The 21,130-nt window shown below is 44.9% G+C and overlaps 1 protein-coding gene across 1 annotated transcript; it reads right to left on the bottom strand.

Moving 5' to 3' along the window:
* Positions 1–3,648: 3,648 nt before the first annotated feature.
* Positions 3,649–20,650, bottom strand: ugt8 (UDP glycosyltransferase 8). Its single transcript, XM_084687590.1, has 6 exons — positions 20,419–20,650; positions 16,129–16,975; positions 12,526–12,668; positions 10,442–10,518; positions 8,383–8,602; positions 3,649–8,078 (listed from the first exon to the last, which is right to left on the bottom strand). The coding sequence occupies exons 2-6, from the start codon at positions 16,969–16,971 to the stop codon at positions 7,682–7,684; spliced, it is 1,680 nt and encodes a 559-aa protein (XP_084543716.1). The 5' UTR covers positions 16,972–16,975; positions 20,419–20,650; the 3' UTR covers positions 3,649–7,681.
* Positions 20,651–21,130: the final 480 nt, after the last annotated feature.

Below are 21,130 nucleotides of genomic sequence, written 5' to 3'. Positions count from 1 at the left end.
AGGGTAAAGTAACCTGAAATAGATACAGTTTACCACTCCCACAGAGTGATCTCCACAAGACTGGGCCGTGTGTGTGTGTGTGTGGGGGGGGGGGGGTGTGGGGGGGGTGGGATTGAAGAGAAGATTAGGGAATATAGGAGGCAGTGAGAGAGAAAGAGGGAAATAACAAAGGAGTAGAGGAGAAAATGAAAGAAGAGAGAGAAAGTATCAGTGTTGAGAGACTTGATAATGATCAAATATGGGATTGAACAGAGGAAAATGGTCTGTGTGTGTGTGTGTGTATTTGAGCACGTTTGGGTGGGTGGGTGTGTGCATGGATGGTAATTTCGAACTAACTTTTCTGTGATATTATCAGAAACTTTGGCCCCAAGACTGGACCGCTAACTGTATCTGAGATGGAGGGGTGGTGGTGAGGGGGGAGGTGCATTTGGTGAGATGGAGAAAGTGAGGGAGGGGTGAAGAGATAGAGACGGGGAGAGATAGTTATCTAACCTCCACTGTGATTGGGTACAAACCCCACAGGCCCACAGTTTCAACTGATAAGGCATGCCAAAAACACACACAGCACACACTCTCACAGACACACACACACATACTCACACACACACAAATCTCTCTCAAAAAGACACATACCACATGCAGTTCTCATCTGGTAACCACATAGAAATCTGGGGATGACAGCAGCTAATCAGATTACAATCAGACATTGCAAGTTTTTGTAAGGTTGATTTAGTGTTTATGTTAATAGAAAGCTGCTCTCTGTCCCAATGGCCACGAAACTGTGAAAACTCACTGCAATAATTACATAACTGGCTGCAAACTAAACTGTGTTCTTTTCAACAAATGAACTCCCAATTCCACACAGACATGCTTCATCTGAACCCAGACAGGAGAGTGGAGGATCAATGGAGAGTGAGAGGCAAGGAGGGACAGAGGAAAGGGGAAAAGGGGTAAGGAGACAGACAGAGAGAGGGAAATAGACAGGAGACACATATGGAGAGAGAGAGAGAAATAACTAGATAGATAGATAGATAGATAGGAAGAGAGAGATAGAGGGAGATACAGATTGCAGTCTTATCCTTGTTCTTGCCAGGCCTGCCTGGCTCCTTCTTCTGGGCCCCATCCAGAGAATCCGAGCTGGTAACACAGTGTAGCATCTTAGTGAGTGTGTGTGTGTGGTCACGACAGATCACTGCTCAGAGACGGCGAGGTAAGAGGAAAAGTGACAACAGCTGTTGACACACAGGCCACATGCTGTTGATTAATTTTTTATTCCAACTTAATAACAAACACACACACACACAAAAGTCAGGATGATTGATATGAAAGCTGTCGTTCTCCGCTCCCTTGCTGTCAGGTCTCTCTTATCTCCATGGTGATGTGCAGACAGGGTTCTATCCATCCCAAACCATTTCAGAGCACACACGCTCTCTGTCACTCAGAGAGAACGGGAGCACACACCCCACAGACAAAAAGAGAACTATTGCAGGACCTTTACGTCAGAAAGCCCTTCTCCTCAACACTGACACGAGCTGCAATAGGTCATCCAACGCTATGGGGGAAGCAGACAGGTTACCATGGAGACCATTGGCAAGGTTGATCAGATAAAGGCTTATCTCATAAAAAATTACATTTAGATGTCATTGTCTTTGTGTTGCCTGAACTCCCAGACCAGAGAAAGAGAGAGCTAGAGAGAGAGAGAGAGACAGAGACAGAGAGAGAGAGAGAGAGAGAGAGAGAGAGAGAGAGAGAGAGAGAGAGAGAGAGAGAGAGAGAGAGACAGAGAAAGAATGGGAGAACTAAAGGGCTACACTGCCCTCTGTTGGACTCAGAAAGCACACACACTTACCCACGACACACATCGAACAACAGCTGGCTGCATGAAGAGCTCAATATCCACCAAGGGAGATACATAGCCTCCTGTCTCTCAGTGTCCGCTTAGCATAGATGAATATATCAGGACAGGAAGCAGCATTCATCACTTAAGTTAGACAAGCAAGCCACGTAAACACATTTACCTTCCCCACATAGCAGCTCAGCAAAATACACACTATACAGGCCATCTAATACTCCCACGGTGCATACACACAAACGCACACACACACATTCAGTGACACTTAACCAAGTCAACATATCCTGCTGTATCTATGGGACAACATCCTTTGGGTCCAATAGAGTGTGAGAGACATCTTAGTCAGGAGAACAGTCTGTGTGTGTGTGTGTGTGTGTGTGTGTGTGTATGTGTACCCACAACGCAGCCTGTCTTTGGGGAAACTGAGGATAGGCCTGACTCAGCAGCGAGGGAAAGGCAGCACCCTAATGATGTCAAGTTGACGCAATCAAACACACTGTACAGTATCAACAATGCACTTCCCATGTGAACCTTGCCATGACACAGCATGAGACCTCAACATGAATATATCACCCCAAGGTGAATATAAAAGGGAGAAAAGAGGGAGGAGAGAGGAGGAGGAAAAGAGAAAACAAGAAAGACAGGAAGACTGGACAAAGGAATGGACAAAAACACGTCCTCTTCCACGCTTGTAATATGACACCCACCCACCCACCCTAACCCCCCCCCACACACACACTTCACCCCATGCTCTGTCCATCCCATGTCTGTCTTATCCCTCTCATCCCTCCATCCCTTTCTGAATTGACAACAAAATGCTTCGGCTACCAATGACAAAAGCCTTCAGCTGAGAATATAAATGAAACATGGCAGTATGTGTGTGTGTCCGGCAGGCTGGTCTGGGTGTGAGCAGTGTGAATCATTAATGAGGCCGGTAGGCTAGGCGGGGGACCGGTAGAGTGTCCAGTTACGGGAGTCTCACTCAGCACGGGTGGCTGACAGCACTATGGAAGAGAACACTGTCTGTCTGAAATACTTTGTGTGTGTGTGTGTGTGTGTGTGTGAGGGTAGGCAAGTGTTCGGTTAAGTGTCGGTATGTCGATGCGTGTGCCTTTGTGTGTGTGGATTTCAGTGTAGTGGTGTACCCCCCCCCCCCCCCCTCCTCCCAGGCATGACCCTGCTCACCGGCCCGGGGTACTATCGTCTCCTTCATGTACCACAGGACCATGAACAATGTTCACAAAAGAGTGACGTGTGTTTGCATGACATGAAAGGGGAGATGCTGCTTCGACCTGGTGCTTGCGTCAGTCACTAAGAGTTTTACTGTGGGTCTATTGACTCTGGGTCTATTGAAAGTTTTTAACAGAGCATGCAAGAGAATAGAAAGCTAGACAGGTCTGTGATTATCTCAGATCAAAGACCCCCATGTTGACGTGTTTGTTAAAACTGATCTGGACAGGTGCCTTTCTCTTTGTCTTTCTTTCTCTCTTCCTGTAAATGGGCAGCTATAATTACTCTTTTTACAGTTCCTCCTTTTATTAGCAGTCTAAAAGACAATAATTAAGACTAGATTAGAAATCCAATTTCAAAATGAAGTAATGTTCATTTGTTTCCTCCATATGTTGCTGTCTCTTTCACAACAACCAATTCTTACCTCAAAGGAATAGGTCCATGAGAAACAGCACTATCTACATCCTCCACTGTGAAGGAAATCTTAAGTCAAAGTTAGGCACACTCTCCATCTATGAACATTGGCCTACACGTCAGCATATCTGAAAAAAACATGTCCAACAAAATTCTGCAAACAAAATATGTAATGTTTATTTAGCATTAGTACTTTTTGTTTGTTCACATATTATATTTACAACATGGACACACTTGACAGAGTATTTGAGACCACAGTTCTTTTTTTAAATCAACGTGAAAAAAATAAAAATAATTGAAGGTATTTTTCTGTGGGGCCCACAGAAGGGGGAGAAGTGGACCATTGCTTGGAAAAGTGAAAAAGAGACAAAGAGGTGGGTGGGTGGAGGATTCAACTAAACGTTTACACAAGACGCAAAAATGCACACATTCACTTTGATAGAAAACAGAGGAGTGCAGCCCTGCTGTGAGACAGAAGAACAACGTGACAGAGAAAATACTGTCAGAAGAGAGAGGGAAAGAAGAGAGAAAGAAACGACAGAAGCAGAGATACCTGGACGGGGAACTCAGGACAGCCCATATTATTATTAATACTGAAATCATAAAAAAAGCAAGACATTAGACGTATTCACAACAGTTGTATTTGAGTGTTCTTTCCTTCCCTGTGTTCTCCAGTCATAGCCACGATGCAGCCTGACTCGGCCCAGTCACAGCCACACAGAGCTGACAATGATGATAATAATGACAACCACCATGAAGATTCAAGTATAGACTCAGTGCATAGCAGGCCTGGGCTGAACAGACATACACACATACACAGACACACACAAGGGCACACACACCTAGCTCATAGAGAACAGGAAAGAACAATCTGAAGACCATCAGAAACCTCCCCTTCCTAGTTTAGGGGTTAGAAACCGCAGTGGTTGGTTGGTTTGTTGCAAGACCTCTTTTTCTTTCTTCCCATTGGTTAGGAAACAGGAAGATGGTCAGTCATATGGGCGGTTCTGAGGTCATGTATAGAGCAATTTAAGTGACGTAACTTGGTGAACAGATTTTAAAACCACTTTGAACATTCATAACAAAATGAGACAATATTCCCAGCTTCTGTCTCTTTCCCTCCATAAAAGTAGGTAGCAGCTACCAGGGGTGGGAATCACTGAGTAACATGTGATGCAATCACAATGTTGCCCACGATAACGATGGTATCACAATACAGCGACTCTGCGATATACAAGATATTGCAGGACAATCATAACAATAGATCGCGATAAAGAAAGGGTATGATTTAGGGTGAAACTGTGAGGTGTGCTTGTATGGGGTGGGCAGATGAGGTAGTTTGTTTAACTATATCACCTCCAAACCTATTGTTTAAACAAATATCGAACGTCCAAATATATATAAAGACAAGTTTTCATGGGTGTACTTACATTTTACAACTGATATTTGTGTATATTTTATAGTATGCATAATCATTATTTATGATAATAGCATAGATTAAAAAGCATACAACGTACATTACTGCTTGTTTACACTTCACAATAATAAGATTGAAAGTATCAAATTAAACATGGTTTATTGCGCATTTTCCAGATTGCAAGAGGTTGTGATTTGTGACCCTGCTGTACATCTGTTTTCCTTCTTCACCGCAAGTTTACCCTCATTTATTTGAGGGTTAGGGTCTGGTAAGTCCAATTGATGGGTGAGTCTGTTTAGATTGCCTGTAAAGCCACGTTTTCACCGCAAGAACTTTCTCCAGGAACTAGGGACTTCTGGAGGTACTCTGTGTGTACTCTGTGCGCACGGGGCAAGGTCTAAAACGTTTGGCCTTGCAAAGTCTCTATTTGGGAAGTGGTACTTGGGCACTGAACATGCTAATTGGCTGAGTGCACACAGCATTTTGATTGGTTGAGTGCACGCAACGTTTTAATTCAATCACCGTTTTTTACAAGTCTGTTGAGTATTCTGAATTTGCTTTACTACCACTGCTCATCTCTTTTCCAATGTCTTCTCAATGACGTATTTAGCAAAGAAATGCATCACAATCAGCGGCACAGCTTGAATCTCCTCTATGCTTTGTTATTATTGCAGTGTCGCACAAATATGTTGTATCCTGAACTGGAAGGAGCAATTGCGCACCATCATACGTCACCAGACTATTTGCTTAATCTTCACGGTTCCTCCAAAGGTTCCTTGGACTAATTGTAATTTTGATTAATTTCAGTGGGAACGCAACATTAGTTCATAAAAATATTGAAATTTGGTGCGAGTGTATCGATCATTTATTACAAAAGAAAGAAGTGATATATTCCCATATCGATATGTTGTCCCACCCCTAGCAGCTGCTATGTTCACAATGTCACATTTGTTTGTTTAGAGGGAGAGAAAGGTGTGAGAAAGGGAGAAGAGAAAGGCTGGAGACATGAGGGAACAGGAAGGCCAGATGAGAGGAAGGTGACATGATGGGAGAGGAAATAGAGAGAGGGGAAAAAGTGAAGGCAACCACAAGAAAAGACTGCTGAGATACTCATAGACAAATGTCGCACCATTCTAATTTGACCCGCGTCACACTACGAGCCAAACTGAGCCAAGCCGGGCATGGTCAGGATACACAGTAGTGTTGATCAATGTTAACCCTAGTCTCCCTAGTCCTAGGAAATATATGATTAGGACCAGGGTGGAACTGTCTGGTTCAGCTTGGCATTACTGAATCTCTCTTTACTAACAGCCAACACAGACACATGCTTGGAAAACACAACATAGCAAAAAAAGGATATTGAATGAATGGGGGGGGGGGGGCATTGTATGTGACGTTTTATTGCACACACCTTAAGATCCCACTGCCAAACATATTTGAATTCATCACCAGCCACCAGTACTGCACTCCAGTATGGCAGCAACCTGTACCTCCACCCAATCTCTAGAAGTTCGAGGTGCAATTGCACTCCCCTACAGAGTGACACGTTTACAAACATAGAAGCATTTATACCTACAGGGACCAATATCACTACCAAATTACAATTGATGGTGCTTCATTACAAAAAATATCAATTAATTACAAAAAGCATCTTAATTCAGTAACCAATCATACTGAAAAGGGTGCACGGTCAATTTCTGCACCCGAAATGTGGCAATTAGTTCATTAATTAATCAATACTAAAAGATCAACTTACTTGAGGCTCTGTCTGAAAGGGCAAATCAGGACTTGGGCCAGTGTCATCTTGGTTGGGACATATAGTAGGCTACAGTACAGTACATTCCTTCACTTTTATTACAATAAGGTATAACCATGGGGTGGGGAAACTCAGTCTTTTGCCTATTAGCTACAAGGAAGTACAAAACAAACAGGTCAAACTGCAAATCTTGAAATATGGCTAGTTGGTACAGCCACAACTGAAGAGTCAGTTATTGTGATAGGAGTTTGATATAACTAACAGGAGTGGGTGTCCTACTGTAGTGCCTGCAACACACAGGATACAAGTAAATTAGACAAGAAGGTACCTAACCATCTTTTTAAATGAATTTTTACAGTAATAAATAGATGTATTCTATGTACAGTCTGATGTCTGACATGTGCTGTGCAGTATCATAGTGTGTCACCAAAAAAAATTCATTTCCCCAATTAAACCGTCTTTTTGTAGTTGTTTTTGTTGTTGTTCAGGAATGAAGGGTTTGGTGTTTAAGTCATCCCTCTATGTGTCTATCTCGCTCCAGAGAAGAGAGGAGAGGAAAGAAGAATGGTGTGAGGGGAGGAGTTAAACAGAGCAGGGAGGAACTAAATGTCCTCTCACAATGACTTTTCTTTCACTCTAATCTTTCCTCTTGGACTTTGGCTTTCCGACTCTTTTGCTGTAGTTCTTGTTGGTGTTGTTGTTGGGGTTGTGGTTAGTGTCTGTTGTGTACTGTTAATCGGCTCTCCTCAACACACACTCACGCACAAACGCACACGAGCACACAAACTAGCTTGCCCCATCCCTTCCACTGTCCCCCATGATGCATTGCGTCTCATTGCCCCTGTTCTTGTGAATGTTTGGGGTAGAAGACGACTTCAAACACTGAACTAGAATCAGTTTTTGATCCCTTCTCCCTATGTCGTAAAACCAGGGAGGAAAGTCCACAAGCTGACTCTGGATCAGTTCCTAAAGCCCAAACCCCTCCTACTCCCTCTCTCTGCCAATAGGTTCCCTACTTTGTCTTCTTCTCGTTCCGCAGTGCACCGTTGCGTTTGTGTTTCCCGTTCGCCACACCGTTGCTGTGGCAATGTCCATTCGCCAAGTTGCTGTCGGTGTCGTCACTGTCCCCGGCGACCGTTGCGTCTCCACTCCCCTGACCCCCAAACTTTGACCTCAAGAGCCTCCCTATCCGCATGAGGACGTAGCCAATCAGAGCAAAGCCCAAACCCATGGCAAGGACCACATCCAATAGGAAGTACTGGTAGGTGGGGACAGAGTAGACAGAGGAGCGTAAGTGGCTGGCGCCATTGTGACGGAGGAGGTAGCTAATCCAATAGACGGCCCTGGTTACTGGGTGGCCTGGCTGGTCTTTGTGGATGGTGGAGAGGACCTGGGCTCGCTGGCGGTACCTACACACACAAACAAACACAAAAAAGAAGTGAGCATATGTATGAGGAATAGCGCGACAGACCGAGAGACAAAAAGAGACAGATAAAAAGATAAGTGCAGTGTGTGTGTGTGTGTATGACCACACATCGTCAGCAGATTCCACAGCAACGCTTGACCACCCTTGGCCACTAGGTGTCACACAATGAATATATTGCCTCAAACTGCAGTAAAGAGATCTACGGAGTAGTGTGTGTTTGTGGCTAATAGAGTGTTGATGATGTACACAAACATCTTTCTGTGAGTAATCCTGTGTGCGTGTCCCACCTGCTGTCGTTGATGACACTGAGGAGTGCAGCGTGGAGATCCTCCTCCGTCATGCTCTTCCAGTGCAGCATGACCCCCATGCCCTTGGCCGACACGCGTGTCATGGTGTCATAGTGGTCACCGAACAGGGGCACCCCCACCACGGGCACTCCATGGTACATGGCCTCATAGATGCTGTTCAGCCCGCCGTGGCTGAGGAAGGCCTGAGTGTTGGGGTGACCTAGGGGCGAGAGCGGGGGTGTGGGGTGGAGACTTTAGTGCAGGGGTGTCAAACTCATTTTAGGTAAAGGGCCACATACGGCCCACTTTGGTCTCAAGTTGGCCAGACCAGTAAAATCATAGCATAATAACGATATTTCTTGATCTTTAAATCATTGGTGAAGGTTTTTGATGATAAACCCTATTTTAAGGTATTTCTACAATAAACTTGAAACATAAAGACCAAAAACACAGACATCAGCCCACTGGTTATCTGCCTGGAATCTCCTCTGCGGATTCCTGCTTGGTGGCGCGTTTGACGTCAAACGCGCCACAAAGCGAGCAGCGAGCGCTGCTGCCTGTGGCAATGAGCACTTCGGACTCCGGAGCAGACATTGCATTTACCCAGTTTTTGAAGAAATTATTGGATCGATTAAAAAAATTACTGAACTTTTCTACTCATAAACCTGCATATTCTTAATAGACATTTGGATTCGGAATAGCAGTTACTTTCATAGAAATGCGATTTATGTCTTTCTGTAAAAGACCCACCGCTCAAGACCGCCCGGTCCCAACACAAGCTCTTCTCCTGCCTGGCCCCCCAGTGGTGGAATCAACTCCCCACCTCCATCAGAGACACAGACTGTCTCTCCACCTTCAAGAGAAGGCTCAAGACGCACTTGTTTCGGGAGTACAACGGTACTTAGGAATGGTTTGCTCAACCCAATGCTAGTTTCCTCAAGGATCTGAATGACTTGCTTAGACTGTTGCTCTTGTTGGTTAGTGGTAGCTGATTTAAACTGTTGTATTCTATTCTATTTTAGTTAATCCTATTTGTTATTGCTTTCCTAGGTATACTTGCACTTAGAGATTAATGTTATTTAATTGTAACTTGCTTAACTACATGCTCTTATGGTTTCTTCCCTTTAGCACTTATTTTTTGGTTGTTCACGATAGGTACTTCTTGTTTTGGCTACACGCAATGCTATGGGGCTATCTTGTTGTTATTATCAGTGACCTATGCACTTTGTAAAGCTCTCTCTTGGAAGTCGCTTTGGATAAAAGCGTCTGCTAAAGGAATAAATGTAAATGTAATGTTCAAGACATCCCACGGGCCTGGCTGGACGCCCTGGCAGGACGCATGTTTGACACCCCTGCTTTAGTCTGTGTGTGTGTGTGTTTGTTTGTGTGTGTGCCTGCGCAAGCTATTCAGCCAGTGCGTGCGCATGTTAGTGTGCCTGCTATTCAACCAACATGTCTGTTTGTGTGTTAAGTGTGAATGTGTGTTTGCAATAACTTTGTGTGTGGTAAAAGCATGATGTTTAGCCATGGATGTGGTAAGAGCATATCTTTCGTCTTTTTAGTTTGTGTATGTGAAATAAATGCATGTGTGTGTGACACATAAACCATCCTTCATCTGCGCACACAGACACCTCCATCAATCTAAGCATAAGCACGTTCACCTCTACATCAGAACCCCCCCCTCCCCTTTCTAGTACCTGTCACTAGCAGTATGACCATTGATAAGGTGCTCAGAGCGCGGACTAACAAACAAATCACATAAACTCAGCTTAAATACTTGAGAAACCTTTTTAGCTAGGCCCTAGGGTGTGTAGGTTTGTGTGCCTGTGAATGATTGACTGACTGCTAATGATAGAATAGGTAAGTTATTACCATTCTGGGTCACTCACTCCACTAGCTACTCCACAGGCTACTGACAGATGAAAGGTGCCCAGGCTGATGGGCTGAGGTAGATTGTTGTGGCATCATGTTTTAAACCACCAAAATGCAACTAGGTTTTTAAATGAGCAATTTTCCTGCTGTGTCTGACCGCCCAATCAATATTGAGGTCCAGACTCACCCAATAGGTCATTTTGTGGCATCCAATCAACAAGTTTGGTGTTGTTGCCGAGGTTAGTGGGGGGGATTCCAGAAAACCTGCAGAGAGAGAGAGAGAGAGAGAGAGAGAGAGAGAGAGAGAGAGAGAGAGAGAATTGAAAGAGTATTGACACACACTCTTTGTTGCCATGTTACATGTATCTCACTTTGGCTTACGGGTGCGAATGTGTTACCTGCACCACAAACCTTTACCTTCACCCCCACCACACACACACACACCATTAAACACAATGGCCAGTTTACCCTTAAGTCTTTAAACAGCAAAAGGTATGACAACATCAATAAAAAGTATCATATTTTCTGCTAATACAATATAAACTGGGCAGTTTTCCAGAACTTTCTGAAAGCTTCAATTCATGTTCCACCTTTTCAACCCTTTCCTTTCATTTAGTTTCCAGGTAAAACAGGACCAAATAACAAAGACAAACCTGTGTCTCTCTTTCTCTTTCCCTCACTCTATATCCTTCCCACCCTTTCTGTCCCCTCACATCCCTCCCTGCTTCGAGGTGTGTCTTCCAGCTCTAGCCTTGGTGAATAGATCATCCCTCTGAAACGCCAGGTAAATGATTAGATCAGATTAGCTTGAATACACCACTGTAATGACCTGTAAAACCAACACTAATTTTCCACTTCCACCCCCCAAACACACACCACCAGTGTTGAATCATCTTGTTGTCAAGATGCATTCAGTCAAAAGACTTATTTGCACAGGCAGAGCCAAGATAGTTTCAAATGTAATAAGTACAGGTACATTGTAATTCTTTGGTCCTTTTCCTTTTAACAGTTTTCCAGTGTCCTACCTAAACCTCTCATAAATAATCTAAACCTATAATAATTAAATTCTAACCTATTTGAACATGCAATTGACCAGTGTTGTGTGTCACACACACAATCAGTACACACACATAAGGGACATATTATACTCACAAATGGTCCACACACACACACACACACCCTATCCCAGACACATTATATATGTCTCATGACCAAAGTAATGACCCGCAACCATCCACAGTCATTCAAGCTCACAGAAACACCTAGCTAAACCCAGGACACTGAAACGTTTGTGCGTGTGAGTGTGCGCGTGTGTGTTTGTCAAAATTCATTGAACTGTCAAGCACAAAGAATTTTCCGAAAGTTAAATAAGACTGACAGAAAGTTGCCCAGCAGGTCATTATCTTCATCAACACCTACAGTAGAGTAGTTTGGGTCTACACTTCATAACTCATGGGTGTCATTCTAAGTTCAAGAGTAGGCCCTACTTCACTTTTTCGTAAAAAACGAGAAGAGAGCGGTCAAAAATACATCAGAAAGAACCTGGTACTTGTACTCAAATAGGTGCCGGTTTGTCTACACACCATTTGTATAGCAGTATCTGTAGACATAACCTAGATAAGATCGACTTAAAAGATTTTGCTTATCAGTCAAGTGTGCAAAGGGATAACAGTGGGAGAGATTAAGTTGGGATGGATGCTGGGGTCCTGGGTGTCAGGGAAGGGTGTGGCTGTATAGACCTTGGAGGACCAACGGCTAGGGGATTAGCCCAGTCACAACCAGTGAGACATACTTTAATGATACCTGGTCAACCTGAAAGTGAATTCACACTTTAGTAAATACACATGTTAATACACATTTTTAGATGTGGGATAGTTCACCCACATGGAATGGTTTTGATATTTTGGAAAGGACACTTCAGGTTCACAGAAAAAGATATGTAAATAGAAGCTTAGGCATGAGCAGTTAGATTGGAGTAGGTTACAGATGGCAACCCAGTAGTAGGCGCGTTCGACTTCATGCAGCGCCGGCGGCGCCGACAGTCGGCTGCAGTCGGCTGCCTTGAATCTGAGAACGTCATTGGCTGCTTCAAGTCAGCCGGGCTACAGGCGGCTGCAGGCGACGCCGGCGCTGCATGAAGTCGAACGCACCTATTAACTCTATGGTTCCAACAGACAGCTGATGATACCACAATGGCAGCCTTTTTGTTTTGTCGAGCCTCCCCTAATTAACAGTGGGGATGATTGAGGAAGAGTGAAGAAGATCTCTTACCTCCAGACCACACGCTGGGGCAGTCTGGCTAGGGCACCAGCCAGCTTGTGAGCGATGTCATTGGAGAGGTACTTGACCCCGGCACCGAACGACACCACGACAAAGCCATGCTCCGCCGTGTCGCTGACCCACGCTTCGAACTCCTGTGGTCCGCACACACGCACATACACAGTTAAACAGCTGAACATAGTCTGAGTTATTCAAGACAGATATTGATGTGAGGTCAACATGAGATGTTTGATATGGGTAAGTTCCCCAGTGATGCTTAACTAGGACACATAATAACTCACTAATGCAAAGAAAGATGAGCTTGTGTTGAGCTCAGTCTCTTTATGATTGGCTGTTCAAAGTCAATAAAGTGTGAGGTTTGTGTGACTATACACATGCTGTAACTCTACACAAAGGCAAACAGTCTGTGGCATCCATTTTACAAGCTAGAATCATTACAAAAGTTAATCAATTGCTGACATGAAAAGTAATAATGGTAATAATAATGTTAAACCCTACAGTCTTAACCATGAATTACTTTGAGAAAACATTTAGCTGAAATAAACATTTAGGGGTCAAGTAGACGTTTTGTTGAGATATTTTGTTAATACTATGGTATTTCACACATAAAAACAAATGTGGTAAGTTAGGAAAGAGTTTAACTAGGCTGGCTTGGTTGGCCTTCAACAGTTCTTCTTGTTGTGATTCCCATGACCCCATGTGACTCCAGGGTAAGGCTCTAGGCCCCCGCCTCCCCCCCCTAGTCCAACATCAAAGCTGGTGCTCACACACCCACTATTAAACACCACCTCAGTAAACGGACTTTTAGTGTCCCCCAGTGTACCTGTCTCTCTGATAGATTTAGTAAAGGTCCTAAAGTGATGGTTAATTACAAATTAGACATTATAATCTGCCATAAGTTGGCCACAGTAGTCTTTATCAGGTTTACATGTTTCACTGTCTGTGTATACCATTAAATGTCATGTCAGGCACAAAGCTGTGCAAGAATACAGTATACTTAGTGGGTGCCTTTAGCATGGAAGCATGCTAGAATGGTAACAGTGTCACGTTGGCATGGTAGCATGGGAGCTGCGAATGAGGTAGCCTAAAGACCATGTGTCCTTTAGCCCCATGTGAACTGCGGCCCCAAGCGAACTAATTGATACTGGCACTCGGGAACTTTGTGAAGTCCCAGTGAAGAACAAACTGTCTGCAGAGTTGGAGCAGCCTATGGTGGGGGGGTGGGAGACTGTAACGTTTCAGTGTGTGAGGAGAGAGGCACAGCAGAGTGGGGAGAGGAAGAGGGGGGAGGTTAAACAAGTGAAAAATGCCTCATTTTGGAAGTCCAGGGAGGGCGAGGGCTATCAGACTAGGACACAGCAGTGACAGAGGGGAGGGGGTGATTATGTGTGTGTGTGTGGGGGGGGGGGCAGTCCAGCTGTAGCGGTCGACGTCGGCCTGGCACGGACGAGCCTCCGGGGCCAACACCGCCTTCTCTGTCCCTGTAACACAGCCTCAGTGTCCCTGTCAATGGCTCCTCAGTGTCCCCATAATGGATGCTCAGTGTCCCTCCCATTGCGGCTCCACAATGCCCTCTCTCTCCCCCCCCCCCGCTTCCATCATATCCAACCACCCCCCCTCGCCCCTCCCGCCGTCACCCTACACCCCACCCTTAGAATGGACAATGTGTTCCATTGGACCGTTCTGCATTCCTAAACTCGCCCCCCCAAAGTGGACACCATCCATCCGTGTTACCCTCTTCTCTGTCCGAACCCCACCACCACCACCACCCAAACAACGTATGGGGTAGCTTCAGTCTAATCGATAAAGAGGACCTTTGTAGTAGCACTGGGAGGAGAGATAGTAAGGCGTCAGTACAGAAAGAGGAAAAGGACAAAATGGAAGAGAAAGAGAGACGGGGATGAGAGAGCGAGCGAGACAGAGAGGGAGAGCAGGAGAGAGAGAATTACTGGGTAGAAGGACAGTGAACTGAATGTTTCTTCATGTATGTATGAACTGACAATGAACTCCCAACAGACATAGAATGTCTTTCACATGCAAGTCCTGGGACTAACCAGGCCATGGCTGGAATCCTTCACTGAAAAGGCCAGCAAGTCACCAGGACTGAAATCTCCAGTACTTCCTAAAATGAATTCATTCAGGCCATATTGTAAATAATTAATGGCCATTTGTTAATGGGTATAATTGATAGTAAGGGGCTAGGCTACACAAAATTATGAGCTCTGGCTGAAGTAGCTGGTTGCAACGGAGATCCTTCATTCAACAGGCTTGCTTGGCACCACACGTTTGCATGTGATGTCAGATCAGGCATGTTTTACAGTCACAGAGTAGGTGAGCTTATTTGCAAAGAAACTAGGTCCCAGTTCAAACACAGAGAAAGTATTGCTACATCTACAGAAGGTAGTACCGTCAGCATGATGTGATCAGTAGAAACAAGCCTTTAGTAAGAATGGGTCTGGTAAGAAAGGGGGGAAGGATGATGTAATAAAACTAAATAAAACTCTACCCTCTATACTGCTGCATTTCATCTGCATCTCACAGACTCCTATATAACTGTGAGAAAGGAAACACAATATTGGTGTTCACAAGTGCCAGGCTATCCTCCATCTTGGATATCCCACTGGAGGAATGACACTACAACAACTCAAGACACTCAGAAACACCGGCAGATAACGCTTAATTTAGGATATTTTCAAGGCATCTCCCAGTCATAAGATGCCATTGAAATGGACAAACAGCCCATTCAATTTCTCTAATAGGAAGTGTGAGGCTTCTCAAGAACAATGTCAGCTTGCATTCTCAAGTGACATCATGCTTCAGGCCATTCGATATTTAGACTAGGGCTTACTTTTGTCACAGGTGATGCAGGCTTGTCATGTGATACTGAGACCACACCCTGGAAACAAATGATGACTAAGGTATCTGAACGAGTAACGTCGAGTAACTGAATAATCCCAGCAATAAAATAAATAAACACCTTAAATGCGTTTAAGGTTAAAGTTAGAAAGATCCCCTTGCTGTATTCAAACTATATTTCAACAATTGGCCGTTTTCAGTCATTTGGTTCTGGCCCGACTCTGCTCCACTCCTTTCTCAGTGTGTGCATAAGAACATCTTATGCTATACCAATCGACTGAAGCTCTATTGATTGTTTTTCTGTTTTGCAATCCAATGAGGAGGGTGAGGTAAACAGCTGTAAAACTTCAGTACATTTAGACAAGCTTAGAATAAGGGGAGGGAAAGGAGCAGTCATATTCTGCTTCGCAATAGTGAAAGTCTGCTCCTACTAGTAGCTCATTTGAGGGGTACATCAAGTGTCAGTCCTGGATCTACCGTTGAAGTTCTCTTCCAAAACAAGCCCTCTGGTGATACTGGGTAAGGTTTTTGCCATAGGGTGTTGTTGTGTAGGTATGTTTTGGCTATGGCTGCATGTCTCTGTTTAACCCCTGACCTTTGGCTTCTTACGGGGAAAGGCTTTGCTTGTTGTTGAAACAGTGTGGTTCATGTATCCAACTCAATTTCTCTACTAAGGACACACACTCAAAGTGTACCCACAATGATACCTAAACACACACCCTCTCTGTGGTGACTGACCTGCGGCAGAGGGTTGGGTGGCTTGGTGAGGATGCCTCCTACGTAGACCACGTGAGGCAGGGTAGGCCGGGGGAACTCCAGCGCCATGTCGGTGCAGAGCATCCACAGTCGACTCCCCTGGACCAGGTCGTGCATGGAGGCCTGAGGCAGCACGCCATGCTTCCGCATGATGCGGTCGTACTTGGGCAGCACCAGGTACTGGACCCCGAAGCGGGACACGAGGTAGACGGCTGTGTTGGTAATCCTCTGGACCAGCGACATGCGGTCCGTCAGGAGGGAGTTGAACTCGGGGACGTAGGACAGCGGTGCCGGCGCTCCCACCTCCGCCGGGTACCACAACCCCGTGCTGAACACGGCGTACTGGACACCCAGGATGTGGGCGATGACGAAGCCGCACATCTCGTTGGGGTCCACCAGCAGGAGGTCGAACTGGGCCTCCTTGAGGCGGGTCATGACCTCGGCGTTCCCCACCACAGCATCGCAGTTCTGCGAGTAATGGTCGAGGATGTCGAAGAGCTCCAACGCCGTCAGGCGGCCCGAGAAGATGTTGCTGACTTTGGACTGGAGGAAATTGTCGGCCGTGGTGCTGTTGAAGATGCCCGCGTAGCGCTGGAAGTGATAGTGGGGCGAGGGGGGCACCTCGCGCCCCTCCGACACCAAGAAGTGGGTCTCATGGCCCTCGCTGTGTAACGCAGTGGCCAGTGTCTTGAAGATGTACAGGTGCGACTCGAACATGATGGGTGGCACCACGATAATCTTGGCGGCCTGCGACCACCTGGGACCCCAGGAGAGGAGGGGGAAGAGGAGGAGGAGGAGGCTGGGGAGCGAGGGAGGCAAGTGCATGGCTCTGGGGTCGAGTGAGGAACAGAGAACAGAAAGTCAATAACACTCAACAGTCAAAGTCTAAAAGTTAGCTAAGCTCTCCACACAAAAAACACATTAGATTATACGTGTGTATATGTATGGTGACTCACAAGGTAACCTATCAACCAAATTTTCAGCAGAAAGGGCAGGGAAGGTGCGATTAGTTTCCAAGGTGCGTTTGTGTGTGTTACTATCTATTCACCTTTGAGATACATATAGTCTTCAACACAAAACTGGAGCTAGTACAACATGGACGAGCCAATACATCTTTGTAACTACTGTGGGGTTAGATAAGCTTCTCCTTTCAGTCTTAGCCTGGAAATCTTTCTTTATCTTTTTGTTTTATGTATCATTTTAGTCACACCAATTATCTTGGTTGGGATCTTTATTCCTCCATTTTCGTGAGAAATGACTGTTCACAAATCATAAAAATTGCAAAAGGTTTTAGTGCTCTGCAGCACAGGGCTTTCTATCCCTTTCCAAACCCCCAAAAAAACTTTTGTAAAAGACCACACAAATGTCAAGATATGCACATAGATATGGATCTTAAACAGCCAGATGTTACTAGTGTAATGTAATGGGTGAAACCTATATGAACCACAGCAAACAACTCTCTCCAAGTACGTGTCACAAGTCTGTTGACAGAAGGCACAGCTTACAAAGTGGCTGTTTGCCCTGCCCAACCCCCCCCCCTCCCAGTTCCACTTCACCTTTGTCCCCACACAGGCCCCCCCCCTTTCACCCTTCCACAGCCGTCAACGATAACCTGCGTGGGTGGAGCCAACGTCATTCAGAACCTCCGCACGCTTTCTCCTCACACATGCCTAACAAAGGGTTCTTTGCTTGTCCTGGTGCCCACACCCATTCTCTTCTATACTGTCCCTGTCAATGCTACCCATAAGCTGTTTGAGTGGGGTGCAGATACACCGATGTATCTGTATCTAATATCTGTCACCTGCTAGACTCCTACATCTTGATTGTTATCTGAACTCAGAAGCTACACTTTGTCTGCCATCTGCAGAGCAGCTCTCTGGACAGCTGTACCCTGGAGAGACAGAAGACCATCGCCGAGGCGGCCATTTTGTCGCCATTGTTCCCGAGGATACCGTTACAGCAACTTCTCTGTCCAGACTGTTGACTGCAGCCATGGCAACGCCCGCTCCGTCGTCTAGCGCCAGGTGGAGCTGTGTCAGGCCTTGGGTTACTAACGCCGGAGTCTGGTTACCCCGCACGCCAGGATGGGACACGGAAACAATCCGGGGGTGGTGGGGATTAAGATGAAGAGAAGGATGGAGTGATCGTCTGGAAGATTACATGCAACAAGTCTGGTTTATAGGTTTGTTCTGAGACTATGGGCTTCGAGTTGGGTTCACTGAAAAAGTCAAGGATGACACAAAGGCCCAAAGGCTTTCTCACACTTATCAGTTACAGAGGTAACCTTTAGCCAGACTGGGTCAGTGTTTGAGAACAATTCAGTTAGCCCTTTATCCTCTTCAACTGATTGCTGCACAGAAACATGAGGGCAAAGACAAAATGTAACATTCCTCAAATGTTGAAGCATTCTTCTCGACTTCCCAATGAATGTGTGACATCAATCTCATATTTTAACAAAGGGAAAGGCCCAACCGATGTCCCAGTTTATCACAGATCACAGATGAATACAGATTACAATTTTCTCTCTCTCTCACACTCTCTCTCTCTGTCTGTCTAATTTTATATCTATGCATACTAGCATGGCTACACTAGCATAGTCACCCATTACAACCAAAGCCCAAATTGACTCCAAGCACACCAGCAGTTTCACCAATCTTCAATTATAACCATGGTACAAAGATTCTGTTTTCAGCACTCAGGTAATGGGCATAATAGACAGATTAGATAGCAGATATCCTCTGTGATTCTCTGCGGGAGATGACGGCCATCTTGGTTTACCTTGGTGGGAGGTCATTAGCTCTATCCCCTGCTGAGTAGGAACAAGCTGCTTACAGAATCTGATCTGAGGTCAGCCCTGCACTGTCCTCAGGGGTGGTTTTAGTTGGTGTTTTGTGATGGCACACTGTCCTCAGATCCAAGCACTGTTTGCTAAACTACAAATAGATATTTTGGGGGGATTCCATATTTGGATCCAGGGTATTGACCCATCTAAAGACTACAAAAACAGACTCACAAAAATATCTATGGAAGACAGTGGAAAAACACAACATGAAATCACACAAGACACTGTTTATTATGGCAACATACACATCTCTCTCCTCACCATCCCATATCTCCTATCTCTTAATCTGCACTTTGACAAGACACACAGAAAAGCAGGACTGCTTAACAACAGGCCAGACTGAGAGAAACCTTATGTCACTGGCAAAATGGCTGGAGTGTTATGTGACAGGATATTCACTTCCCTGTATCACTTCTTAGCATTCAAATTTGAACTTCTTTGTTTCATAAAAGACGGTCACAGTGTGCATTTCTGGAGTTACTGATCTATGTTAAATACAAGAACATTACTATCACTGAAACTGCTCTCTTTAGTAATCATAATTTTATTTCATGTTTGCTGGATTTTAGATTCGATTTAGATTAGCAAAACGATTTCGATTGATCAACAGTAGGCTATGCTCTACCTCAAATCACACTTCCATAGGCAAACAACTTTGGTTTGTCCATTTCACCTACTAAACTCATATCCTCAAGCCTATCTTTTCAATAATGTAGATCAATGTTTGTCTTTCTTACAAGCCCATCTTTCTGAGGTACTAAAACTAGTCTTACAGGCTGGGTGGGTCGTTGCCAACTTTGGCTTGCGCAGTCTAACGTCAACCGAATGAACCGTGCACACTTTGATATTAATCGCCAGGGGGCATGACACCAAGTGTTTCTAATTGTGGTCTGTTTTCCGTCAATTATGGATATTCTTGGTCATATATAAGTTTAATTCGTTATTCCTCAAGTTGGGAGTCCAGATGTGTCTTAGACAACCACCTGTCCATAGGTACTTATAATAAACAGGAATTGAGGAGGTTGTCAGTTTGCGCTAGCCTACTTATTTTATCATAGTTGGTTGACAACAGGTATTTTCCTCATAGGCATAGGTGATCTGCGTCGTGCATAATAGCATGGTGGCATGAGAAGCACTTTAATGAAAAACGCACTGCCAAAAGAGTCCTCTTGCCAGCCTAATTCGCACCTGTACAGGTATGGTTGGCTCTCGTCTAAGCACCTGCTGCCTGAGACCTCTGATGTGCTTAGTTATCACAGTAGTAGTCACAGGTTCAGACTGCGAGTGTCCTGTGTCTAATAGTAATAAATGGACAACCACATTAAATGGTAGCTTAAAACACAGCGCCGTTTTAATACTTAGCCTCCGGTGCCGTACGCCGATGCACCTGTTACAATGGTGACACAAAATACCTGCTAAAGGGAGCCTACCTTGTTAGTTTGACCTGGAACGGGAAACGGGTGAGCTCTTCTACTCGGCCTCGCCTCAAAGTACAGGTAGAAAAGTTTAAATAAATCCTTAATACTGCAGTTAAATGTACTACGGAAAAATCCTTGTTTGGGCTTAATTGCAAGCGAGGTACCCGTTGGTCGAAGACGAGCGACGGGATAGAACTCGGAGTTTCTTTCACGGGGGCGGGTCTACGCAGCAGAAACTTGTAAGTAAGGGAGTGGCAGTAGCCTAAGTGGAATTGAAAGGTTGTGAAATGACATAATAGTGGAGCTCTCGGCCTGTCTGTGGTTACAGGTGTTAACACTGTAATTGACAAAGTGAAATTAATGACGTATTTTTAATGGTTTATGGGCCAAGTCAGATGTAAATACAAATTAGTCACTCTTTAAATATAAAAAACCCAAGCAAAAATACTTGAAACGTGCAAACAATTCTTACAGATAAAGTTAGAACGTTGGGAAATAAATGTATAGGCTAAAAGGTGTTGGTCTGCCCCGTGATACCATAAAAAATGGGGATGTGAGGATTTGTGTGTGAGTGTGCGTACTTGAATCATTTATAGCATTTATGAGGACGGGCAGCCGGATCTTATTTCTAATCTAGACCCTACACGGTGTTTGGACTAAATCGTATTCCAGCTCTCTGTGGCAAGAAAAAAAAACAACAACATACATCACAACAGGTGAGTGT

The sequence above is a fragment of the Hypomesus nipponensis genome, chromosome 22, assembly GCF_054491055.1.
Source record: "Hypomesus nipponensis isolate SF chromosome 22, ASM5449105v1, whole genome shotgun sequence".
Lineage (NCBI taxonomy): Eukaryota > Metazoa > Chordata > Actinopteri > Osmeriformes > Osmeridae > Hypomesus > Hypomesus nipponensis.
This window is presented reverse-complemented; position numbering and strand designations above follow the sequence as displayed.